This window comes from Medicago sativa, chromosome 3, assembly GCF_051527215.1.
Source record: "Medicago sativa cultivar Bolivia chromosome 3, Bolivia_mono, whole genome shotgun sequence".
Classification (NCBI taxonomy): Eukaryota; Viridiplantae; Streptophyta; class Magnoliopsida; order Fabales; family Fabaceae; genus Medicago; species Medicago sativa.
Genome location: NC_140751.1, coordinates 97,388,847 through 97,401,572, shown reverse-complemented (window position 1 = coordinate 97,401,572; position 12,726 = coordinate 97,388,847). Strand labels below are relative to the sequence as shown.

At 35.4% G+C, this 12,726-nt stretch overlaps 1 protein-coding gene across 2 annotated transcripts; it reads left to right on the top strand.

Annotated features, from left to right (window-relative positions):
- The first annotated feature begins 6,542 nt into the window (after nt 1-6,542).
- On the top strand, nt 6,543-10,794 carry SYP32 (syntaxin of plants 32). 2 transcript variants are annotated; one of them, XR_015032767.1, is made up of 6 exons: nt 6,543-6,978; nt 7,077-7,327; nt 7,413-7,558; nt 8,299-8,493; nt 8,586-8,686; nt 10,406-10,794. XR_015032767.1 is itself a non-coding variant. In XM_085756599.1 (5 exons), the coding sequence occupies exons 1-5, from the start codon at nt 6,714-6,716 to the stop codon at nt 10,563-10,565; spliced, it is 1,017 nt and encodes a 338-aa protein (XP_085612725.1). In that variant the 5' UTR covers nt 6,543-6,713; the 3' UTR covers nt 10,566-10,794. The 2 variants fall into 2 exon arrangements, 1 of the variants encoding a protein (XP_085612725.1); XM_085756599.1 differs by lacking the exon at nt 8,586-8,686.
- The last annotated feature ends 1,932 nt before the right edge of the window (nt 10,795-12,726 follow it).

Below are 12,726 nucleotides of genomic sequence, written 5' to 3'. Positions count from 1 at the left end.
AATATTGAGATAATTCAAATAGACATCTCGTGTTTCTTCCATTTTCTCTCTCCCTTCACTTCTTAAAATCAAAATTTTCAAATCCAAAAATTGCAACAATGTCTTCATTTGCATTGGTTCTTATTCATAAATTCAAAATAATGACTCTTTATCTCTAGAGTGAGACAAGATGAATGAACACTTCAATGTCGTTCACCTCTAATCGTAGAACAAAAGATTTGATTCCTACAATCATGAAATGTAACATAAAAGACAACAATGCAAGACGAGCATAACTTAAACACTAATAAGACAAACAAAATGTAACTTTAAAGAATAATTCGGGTAAAAGAAACTTAAAGACTAATCCGAAATAAGAGTCAGATTTAAAGCACCGCAGACGTAATTTGGTCTAAATTTTATTAGTTAACTTATTGTTTTGTCTCCTTTTTTTGTTAAGATGTTTTGTCTCCTTTTCAATTCTGAAGTTTTCCATTCATATTACATCATCTAAATTTTCCTCTTTCTAATGAATGGGAAACATTGCCTGATAGCTTAAAAACGTTTCAACACTGACATACACATGTGATGAAAGGTTGAATGAACTTCATTATTCACATAAAGAGTGCTATAAAAAGATGGGATGTATGTATCTCTGGAACATATTTGCAGCCTTCTAACATCTTTGACATCCAGCCCATGTACGAGTTCATCGATTTTCTGAAATTGATACGGTCATCTTGCATTATAGAGAAACCGGCGAAGATCAAACCTACTACTAATGGATACACTGTGGATTTCTGTAGTCGTCGATAATAGTTCTTCAAGTCAGTCCCATATCAACTTCATTGAGCTGTTCAACTAGGTGATAGGAGAGTAAAATTTTATCTACAAAATATATAATCATGTTCAACTTAGCAATTTATGCCTGATTAATTTAAGCATTTACATTATGACATCATTGTAGAAAAATTCAGAATTTGGCTGAAAAGAGAGTAGAGCAAGATAATTTTTAAGGGAAAGTGGTATTCAATTCAAGGTGTCATCATATGTGAACCTTTAAACCTGATTAGTTTAAGCTATATGAAAATTGTAACTCAAAATGACAATAAACTAGCCTTAAGTGGAACATAAAGGCGTATTTTGAGGTCTAAAGGAAGACAGAGATGTATGGTAAATCTACTAAAGGAACCATGGATTTACAACTAGCTTTCTCTTAGAAGCTGCTTAAAGATCCTCTAAGGCTCACAACAAATGAGTAAAGGAACTAACACATCCACATCTAGAGCTATCTGAGCAACCACAACCTCAACATCATTTAAAGAAAATTGGGAACCCTGAGCAACAACATCACCATTTACAACACTAGCAGATCCATCTGTTTTATAAACAAAAAGAAAGACGAGATAAAACTTTAGACAAATGAAATGTTCTTATATCAACTTCCTAAATGTTGAATTTATTTCACCCTCCAGAATAGACAATTGACATGAGTGTGAAAAAACACATAGACCCCTCCGCGAGTAAGAGTGGCACCTTTAAAAGCACAAAGACGAACATCAAGATTTCTAAGTTGGTGGTGACTTTCACTTAAATTCATAAATGTTAGAATAATTAATCAAGTACTTAGTGCCAGTGGAGATATTGGAAAGTTGTGACTATTTAGTTTTAACTCCACTAGTCATTGTATTGATTGTATTGATTAATTTTCCTTATTAATTAGGGGTTAACTAGGAGACTCCTACCTATATAAATGTACATTCTCACCACATAATTTGCAGTTACTTATAATTGGACTCTTCAGCAGTTGGATGTGAACAATGCCTTCCTAAATGGAGTGCTAACTGAAGAAGTCTACATGGTGCAGCCTCCTGGCTTTGAATCTTCTGACAAGAGCCTTGTATGCAAACTACACAAGGCTCTCTATGGGTTAAAACAGGCTCCCAGAGCATGGTTTGAGAGATTGAAATCATCTTTACTTAGCTTTGGTTTCAAGTCAAGCAGATGTGATCCTTCTTTGTTTACTTTGCACACTCAAGCTCACTGCATTTTTATATTGGTTTATGTTGATGATATTATCATCACTGGAAACTCAAAACTGGCTATTCAGAATCTAGTTCATCAGCTCAATTCTGAGTTCTCCCTTAAAGATTTGGGTATACTAGATTATTTTCTTGGCATAGAGGTGCATCACTCACCATCTGGCTCTTTACTTCTCTCTCAAACCAAATATATCAAGGACCTTCTTCAGAAAGCTAACATGATTAATGCTAATAGCATGCCCTCACCAATGGCATCTAGTACAAAATTGTCTAAATTTGGTTCAAGTACGGTCTCAGATCCTACATTTTTCAGGTCAATTGTTGGTGCATTGCAGTATGCAACCATAACAAGACCTGAAATATCCTACTTTGTGAACAAAGTTTGCCAGTTCTTATCAAATCCCCTTGAAGATCACTGGAAGGCAGTCAAGAGGATACTTAGATATCTGCAGGGTACTTTACACCATGGGTTAATGCTTACACCTGCCAGCTCCACTGAACCTATTGCAATCACTGGCTTTTGTGATGCTGACTGGGCTTCAGATCCTGATGACAGAAGAAGCACATCGGGAGCCTGCATATTTCTGGGTCCCAATCTAGTTTCCTGGTGGGCAAGGAAACATACCCTTGTAGCTAGATCTAGTGCAGAGGCTGAATATAGAAGCCTTGCACAAGCTTCTGCTGAGATTATTTGGATCCAGTCTCTTCTCAATGAATTGCAAATTAAGAGTAAAATTCCTCATGTCTATTGTGATAATCTCAGTGCAGTTTCACTTGCTCACAACCCAGTCCTGCACTCAAGAACCAAGCACATGGAATTGGATATTTTCTTTGTGAGAGAAAAGGTTATAGGGAAGGAACTGAATGTCTCACATGTGCCTGCTCAAGACCAGTGGGCAGATGTCTTGACTAAGCCTCTGTCCACTGCCAGATTCCTTTATCTTAGAGACAAACTGAGGGTTTGTGACACCCTCGGTTTGAAGGGGGACTGTTAGAATAATTAATCAAGTACTTAGTGGAGATATTGGAAAGTTGTGACTATTTAGTTTTAACTCCACTAGTCATTGTATTGATTGTATTGATTAATTTTCCTTATTAATTAGGGGTTAACTAGGAGACTCCTACCTATATAAATGTACATTCTCACCACATACTATGATATAATAAACATATTTTCAGTTCTAATAATAAACACTTAACCCCATTTAATGCAAGCTCAGCATGAGGGGGAAATGGAGTAAAAAGCTCTTTATAAACTTCAGTTGCAATAGCTCTAAGAATGGGAAAATGCTTTATATCCAGCACTTAATAAATATCTGAGTATAAGTTGGAAGGCCCGAAAAACAAAAATTAAACAGATACACACACAGCAGTGCCAACACACCACTTCTTAGGTGTATGAAAGAATATGCAGGTATGTCACTCACAAGATTACTGCATGTACACGATGTTGATGCAAATGTCACCATTAAAATGCATGAAGCATGAGCAAAAAAGATATCTAGTGACCAACAACTAATTCAATATCGCTAAGTAAGCAACATATTTGGATTGCTGCAGTCAGCACATTATTGGTCGTTGGATGATTGGATCGAGATTCGATGGTGCAGATCTCAAGCTTGGTATTTTAGAGTAATAAAATCAAAATATGATTTCTTTTTGCACAGTCCGGTCCCTATCCAAAGGCCAGTAATGTGTTTGATTGCATGAATGCGTGGATTGGAGACTGCTGCAAATTTAAATCCATACGACATGGCCTTCTAACAATAATAATAGAAAGTGAGGGCCAAGGAAAGTGAAGATCTAACACTAGCATTTGACAGGACAGGAGACAAAATGCTACAAGGCAGCATGTTTTGTTTTGATATCTCTGGTTTCACCTACAACAAAAATATAACTTCTTTTTACTTTATGTCGTGGTTTGTTCCGCTTTCAAAGTGCACAAATCAGAGAACTCTCGTGTCCTATTTTAACCTATACATCAAACCAAACTAATTATGCAAACACCAGAAAATGCATGTAAAAGGCATATCCGAATGTCACTTGTAATCACATACAATTACTTCTATTTTCATAAATCATTACTAGTGTCTACTTGTTGGTGTCGTGTCCGGTGTACATTTTAATGTAAATGCTTCTTAGCAAACACTACATAAATTAAGTAATACATACATACATACATAAATAAATTGTGAATTTGCAACTTTCGTGTCTTTAACTTAACGAAGCCAAAACCAAAGGGAACGGATTTTGGCATAATGCCTACAAAATTTGCAGTCACACATTTATCGTTGGAACCAACTTCTGAATCTCTGAAGTCTCATTGTCAACATAATATGTGTCTACTACCTTTGACTGTTTCACAATCCTCACAAAACCAAAACTGAAAAAGAAACTTTCAGCGCTTAAACCCTTAATCACTCATGCACTAATTCAAACATAATTCATACTCAACCGTTTTCTAAAACCCCAATTTCAAAACAAAAAGGTTAAGAGAAAATAGACAAAAAGAGAGAGATTATTAAAGTAAAAGAGAAACAAGAGTCGGTAAATTCAGTTTGAGAGATAGCGAGACAACAGATTCAGAAAGAACGTGAAGTTGATTCCAGCGATGAGCGTGCGACTGAATGTGAATTCGTGTGCGATACAATACAAGGATTGATGTTCCGTGAAAATTACAAGCGTCCTATTTATACTTTTCGTGTGGGCGGCTGGGCCTACCTAAGTCCGAGTCAAGCCCAGGTCATATCCTTTTTTGGATGATAAGTCAAACCTTTTGTTTTTTACTACTAAAGTCATACTTCTTTTAATATTTAAATGAGTAATGATATTTTGACATCCATTTGATGACAACTTTATTGACAACCTTATTTTTCTCACTTCTTATTGGTCAAAAACAATGGAGAGAGAAAAAGGAAGAGAGAGGATAACAACATCATGTGAGTATGAGAGAGAAAGTTGTCCAAAAGTTGTCAAAAAGTGGTTGTCAAAATATCATTTCTCTATTTAAATAGATAAGGATAAAACTATTCTAAATGTCTATTCAGCTCAAATATTTAAAGGAGAATGTTAACCAGTGTCCCGGGACATTGGTTAAGCACCAAAAGAAGTAAGTTTTTGTTAAAAAATAATGTAATTATTACTTGATCAAAAGTGACAGTTTATAGTTCCAAGACAGAAAATTCTATTTTTGGATTCCTTAACCAGTACCCCGGGGGCAGTGGTTAACAAGACCCATGTTTAAATAGGTAAGGATAAAACTATTCTAAATGTCTATTTAGCTCAAATAACCAAGCTTTTCTTAAAATTTATCTTTATTTTTTTAGAACAAAGTTTTTTTTTTTAAATTTATTTGTTCGATCTACTAAATTTATTCATAGTATTTTTTTTTAAAAGAAGACCAATTTTAGTCTTTGAATTTTTTTTAAGACTAAGTTAGTCGGTGAAAAAAATAAGGCTTAATAGTAGTTTTAGTCCCCTAACTTTCCCAAAGTTGCGATTTTGGTCCCTAAGAAAAAAATCTACAAAACCGCCCCCTAAGTTTTGCACCTGTGGCGGTTTTGGTCCTCAAGGCCAATTTTGACTCGGTCTACGCTGACGTGGCACCTTAAGTGAGGTGTCACGTGTTAATTTTTTTTATTTTTTTTTTGCCTTGGGGGTCAAAACTGCTACAGTTGCAAAACTTAGGGGGCAGTTTTGTAGTTTTTTTTCTAGGGGGCAATAATCGCAACTTCGTGAAAGTTAGGGGACGAAAATGCTATTAAGCCAAAAAATAAATGCAATTTTTAATCCTTAAAAATACAACAACAACCAGCGTTGTACCTATATTCTCTTTACATTTTGTTTGGTTCATAAAAGAAAAATAGAAGAGAGAAAATAAAGTGAAAATAAGAGATTATTAAATATTTACGTCGACCCATTTGCACTTGATAACTTTGTATGGACTTAACAAACATTAGGTCAACCCCATTCCGATGAGTCATGATGCCAACTTCGGCAAGCTAAATTCATACCGAGTTATGTTTTGCCTTTAAATGTCCCTTGCAAATAGACGGTAGGATATGACCCATTGAAATAATTAGTTCTTGGACCAAATTCCGAGTTTTAAAAAAAATGTTCACTTGATAATTTTAATAAAAAAACTAATGTTTATAGTTTAGGAAAAAACTTGGTACAATTTTTTAGGTGTTTTTCGTACGATTCTTAACTACATTCACCATGATTTACTTAAATCTAGAATTTTTTCAAAACTTATTATATATCCAACAAAAGTATATTTTTAGTTAAAAAACATAAAAAAAAAAAAAAAACACCTAAAGAATTGTATTTAAATTTTATCCTGTAGTTTATACAGATTGACGCATGAAACGAGCACATGTCCTTCCAAATGCGTTAAATATAACGACAAAAAAAATAATTATTTTTTACAATAATAGGATTCATTAATGGTTTCTTTTAAAAAATAAAATTAATGAATACTAGTTGATGTATAATATACGGTGACAAATGTGTATCTGATTTAAAGTTTTAACAAACAATCATGAAAGCTGGATCTTCCATTTCCAAATCCTAAATTCGTTACCTCCTTCGTAATCGTTACCCAAACAAAGTTTTCATAATTTTGTTATATCCTCAATCAATCGACCCCAAATTCCAATTCTAATTAGATCTAGGGTTTCAATTTCCTCAAAGATGCAGTTCAAATCATCACAATCATCATTTCGAGATCGTACACATGAATTTCACACCGTTGCGGAGAGATTGAAGAAATCAGTTTCATCTGGATCAGCTCCAAACGGAGCCACCACTAGCGCTCCTTCTTCCTCTTCCGCTTCTTCTTCCAGATCCGACGATCCTCGATCCGCCGTTGCAATTCAATCCGAGTTCAATCGAAGAGCTTCCAAAATCGGTTATGGAATTCACCAAACTTCTCAGAAACTTTCCAAGCTCGCCAAATGTAATCTCAATTTCATTCCCTTCAATTCAATTTTTCATGTATTATTATTGTTGATGCTGATTAATGTTTAATACCTTTTTTTTTTTTTTTTTTTGTAGTGGCGAAAAGGACTTCAGTTTTTGATGATCCAACAATGGAGATTCAAGAATTAACAAGTGTTATTAAACAAGATATTACTGCGCTTAACTCCGCGGTTGTGGATCTTCAATTAATCAGTAATTCTAGAAATGAGAGTGGAAATGTTTCTACCGACACTACTAGTCATTCAACTACTGTTGTTGATGACCTAAAGACGCGATTGATGAGCACTACCAAAGAATTCAAAGATGTTCTTACCATGCGAACTGAGGTATTGTTTTTGTAAACTGTATTTGCGTGCTTTCATGCATATGATTATGTTGTAATGCTTTTGTTCTTTTTATATATTTATGAAGAATTTGAAAGTGCATGAGAATAGAAGACAATTGTTTTCGGCCAACGCTTCTAAGGATTCTGCAAATCCTTTCATACGTCAACGTCCGTTAGCTACAAAGACAGCTGCTAGTACTTCTAGTGCCCCTGCACCTCCATGGGCTAGTGGGTAAGTTATGTTCCTTTTCGTATGTTGATTGTATTGTTAGAGGGTTTAGTTAAGCATATAGGATAACTTGAATCAAATTAACTTATTGTGTCATGCTTGATTAAATTATCAAGTGCATAGCTTTTGTTCCAAGAAACAATTTGTAGGATTGTTTCTTTGATATAAAAGACTAATAATTAGCCCAAATGTATATTATTGTAAGACTCCAAATCCGAATAAATATGCAAATTAATCGTGAAAGATAGTTTAACATATAAGATAAAAAAAAACTAATCCTATGAGATAATCTAACATACTCTAAAGATAATATCAAGATGTTTAAGATGTTTTCAATTTTATCTCTTTGTTGTGTTAATATTATGAGATCGTCTTTCACAAGTATAAGTACACAGCCTTTAATGAGTTAATTAATTTGCTTAATTTAATTTATGGAACTCAATTGCTTGCGTAGTTACAAGTAGATCTATCAAACAGTCTGGCTAGTTCAGATATTGTTTTGTTGGCCTATCGTGGCCTGGCCTAACAAAACTGTTCCACTGACAAAACTTCACCAGGCATGGAAAAATTGGTTGTTTAAACAGACTTGCCCAAAATACATGTAAACAGGAGGCTGGTTCATTTTATCCATTTTTCTTAGTTATACTGGCATTTTAATTTGTTTCTGGCTGGGTTGAATTATATCTTCAACTGTAATCATATATATTTATTTTGTTTTTTCCACGGCCTTCCACATTCCACAGGAAGCAGGTGGATGGAGAGAGTCAACCGTTGTTGCAGCAGCAGCAGCAGCAGCAGCAGGTAGTTCCATTGCAGGACAGTTACATGCAAAGCAGAGCTGAAGCTCTTCAAAATGTCGAGTCCACTATTCATGAGCTCAGCAACATCTTTAATCAACTAGCAACACTTGTCTCCCAGCAAGGGGAGGTTGCCATAAGGTTTTCTATTTGTCCCACTTGTGTATTGTCCTTTATTACATACGAACTTACTTGATTCATTAGTAATTCTGTGACAAATGAATTTGTGCCAGTGATTAACCTTAAGAGTTTAGACCATAGTCACATAATTCGTGGTTCGCTTCGGTACGTGGTACGGGTTCGGGTACGCGATACGCATCCTTCAAAGAATCGGGTACGTGGGGGGTATGCATAGTCGGTACGCTATTTTGGTTTGCGGTACGCGCTAATGTATTAATTGGTACACTATTATGGGTAAGATTATAATTTGTTGTGAAAGGGGGTATGATTAGGAATTGTAACTTCATTATATTTTAATACAAATAGTCCAAACAAAGGCCCATTTACTGTCCAGACTCCAGAGGCCCAATGAAAAAACCTAATTTCAGAAATCAGATGTCATCTTCTTCCTCCTAACAGCAGCGGCTCCTCTTTTTCCAGATTCAAGATCTAGCTTCTGCCTCTGCCTTCTTCTCATACAAAATCGCTATTTCCTCCTTTTCATCACGACTTTCAGAAACTATCTCTTCCCTATTTCTAGAAATAGATCTATTTTTCTAGATTTTCTGCGGATACTCCGGTACGCTTGCGGCTGCGAATTTTCACGCGAATTCCGGCGAACCTGTACCGGAAGTACCGCGAATCGGTTCGTGCGAACCAATTCGCGGTTCTCCAATGGAACCAACGAATTATGTTACTCTGGTTTAGACAAGTTAGGGCTTTGAGTTTAATTAGCTTGCATTATGTATAATGAACACTCGCTTTGGTTTGTGGTTATTTGTGGGATATGATTTCATCATTTAGTGCAAGCCGCAAGGTAGTCAATATTATCTTGTCTCACCGGAGCAGCCGCTGCCGTAATGGTGATGGCAGGTGTCGACGAATAAAAGGTCCAGCTGTAACGGGCGAGTTCACCTGGATGTGTGCTGCTGAGCAGGTCTCGGCACTTCTCCGTGACATTGAATTTGACCAAAAACCTCAATTTTCCTTAAAATTTGAGATGTTAGGGGTAATCCTTACATTTTGCGTGCCCTGTAAGGTAGCAAGTGTGGTTGTGTAAGGTAGCTCATATGTAATTCTAATCTGACATTGTATAAGGATTAGAATCTGAACTTTCCCCATGCCCTGTAAGAAAACTTTTAGAACCTGCACTCCTCCAACCCATTCCATACTTGTGCTGTGAATATTTTAAACTTTTATATTACTTGATGGGTCTTGCTAACCGGTGCCCCTGGGGACCTAGTTAATAAACTAAAACGAGAAAGAAAAGACAAGTTTTGCATTGAAAAAAAAACACTTGTTCAATTTTTAAAAAGTAGAATACACAATTGCCAAGATAATATTTCCTTTTATAATTCCTTAACAAGTACGCTTGTTACTGCTAGCATTTCCCTTGAAATAGTGAACATGCTTCTATATTGCTTCAAATAGTAAACATAAAAGTAATTTACCATCTCATTAATAAGATAGCTTACATGGTAGGATTAGTGTTAAAATGGTAAAAAGTTAGATAATGGAATTTATTGGTAGCTATAATAATCAAAACGTTATGTTGACAGGGAGTGTTGGGGTGATTAACCCTATACTCACCTGTCGTTTATTGCAGTGGGTTTGAAACCCACCATACTAGCTTTGATTATCTGCCACCCACAATGGGTAAAATTGCCAGCCTTATTGTCAGCTATTGTCTGAAGTGTGAGTTTGCTCCTCCATGGGTTTTGCTTGAACTTGCGTGTTTGGCAACTTTGATGCTCATTTATAACTACGAAAATTTGGTGCAAACAGTTGTATATGTTGTATTGCTCATAAGGTCAATGGTTTTTTTGCTTGATTTTGTTTTCATATTGGCCAATTGAGACATTGGTGAGGTTGACAGAAGTACTTTAATTTGCAGGATTGATGAGAACATGGATGATACATTGGCAAATGTAGAGGGGGCACAAGGGGCTTTGTTGAAGTATTTGAATAGCATATCATCTAATAGGTGGCTGATGATCAAGATTTTCTTTGTATTGATGTTTTTCCTCATGGTTTTCTTATTTTTTGTGGCATAGTCGTTCCAGAGACAAAATTTACCAGGAGGATACACACCATTCTTACTCGTGATAAGCCCTTTGTATCCCATTACTATTTCTTTCTCCAAATATATATTCGTCATGACAGTCTAGCTTTGGACCAACTTTGTCAAATTTTATACTTGTACGTATTGAAGCATATAACGAGGCTAAGTAATGTGTGCATTGCATTTGTGATGATGATTATATTGAATCCATCAATTGTGAAGCTTCAATTTGCTAAATATATCATGCATAATTCAAGAGTACTAAGAACCATGACAATTGGGAGTGCCGACAAATCCGTTGAGACAAATACAAAGCACCAAATGTTCATGGAACTATCTCTGTGCCCAAAGGTTTCAGCCACATGTCAACTTTTATTTATTTGACCGTTGAATGTGTGCGTGCAATAGTAGCCTTATGAACTATTCACATGTGAAGTGGATTTCTTTGTTTAAGTAGCAATGAAAAGAATTGATGAATTGTTCATTCATCTCACTCTTTTGAACTATAATTAGTTTTTTGTCAAAACAATAAATTGTGATAATTAATTTATATAGTTGTTAGGGTCGGGTCTAAACAAACATACAGAATGTTTAGATTAGACTTTACAGTAAACTATGTTTCTTCTTCTATCAACTGTTTTCTAGGAATTATCTATATGTTGTGTCATATTTCTTGTTTGACATTTATTGGGTTTTTTTGGATGCCTTGGAAAAGCTGAGAACATCTTTGGAATTTGAGTTTGTGAATGCTCAAAAAGATCATTATGTAACCATTCAGAAAATGAGAGTTTGAAAAAAATTCTCAACTTGCAAAAAATGTGAAAGGGGTTATAAATTGATTTTTATTTTTATAAATTGATTTAGTTTCTCAGAGTTAGTGGTGTTTTTTTTTTTTTTTTTGAGAGAGTACTTGGTGGTGTTTATGTTAGTCTTGCAATTGCAAAGAAACGATGGTTAGCACGCTGACTGAAATAAAATAGAAATTCAAGACAAGCCTAGTCCACGACACTAAATATCAAATAATCTAGTTCAATTCAAAACTACACTTGACTGGATCGAAGTTTTTTAAGAAGTAATATAAACCGAACCAAAACACATGCTATTATAAACTTCACATTTGATATATTTTTACCTCAAAACCGATGCAAACCTATATTTGTTCACTACTAGTGTAACGCCCCGTGCCACGCACGAGATACATTTTATTTAAAATTATTTAACAGGGTTTACACATAAATAAGTCTTTTTTAGATATTATTTGATTTTTTTAGTTTGATTTCATTTCAGAGTTTTGACATTATGTAGTACTTTATCTTCATATTAAAAATTGAGACAATAAATCACTGTTCATCGGGACAAAAAAGTTAAATTTTATAAAGATATAACTATTTTTATGAGAGTGATAAAATAGTCAGAAAAAGTACAACAATGCTTCAAATATAAAAATACTATAAATAATTACTATATTCTTAAAAATATATCTAATTAATAAGAGGTATGATTACCTCTATTATAATCTACCATTATGGCTCTGCCCTCTCTTTAGAAATCTTCTGCCGCCTCACCCCCTTTTTTCCAAACCTTCATCACTCATGATGTACCAGCATGCAACGATGGTGTGATGAGTGGTGTCGTCCTTCCGCACCACCCTTTTTCCGGTTTCCACAACAATTCGCGTCGTTGGTTTCCGATTCAACCAGTACCGCATCTGCTACCGATGGTGGTTGCTGAGTTGTTGGTATTCGTAAATCGTTGGTTGTCACCCGCGATCTTTGTTTGGTTCTATGTGTTGGCTTCTCAATGGCAGAACCCCCCCACGTTGGTTTGGTTCAAACCCGAAAGGATCCATTCTTTATCCTCTATTTTGCCACCATTTTAGACCTTTTTCGCCGCCGTGTGGATTGGTTATGGTGGGTCATTCGAATCCGCCGTCTCCTCCCTTTCTTTGGAGGTGGTTGCGGTACTGTGCTGGGCCAGAAATGACTGTTAATTTGATGTTGATCATAGCAGTAAACAGTTGGTGCGTGTGTATTTGTTAATTACCGTGTTGGCGGTCGAATCTACTCTCTACTCTCAAGAATATGTTTGTGTTTCGTATCCCATTAATCCTTGATTGACATGGGACTGTGTGGACTCGAAAGAGTCGTTAATGC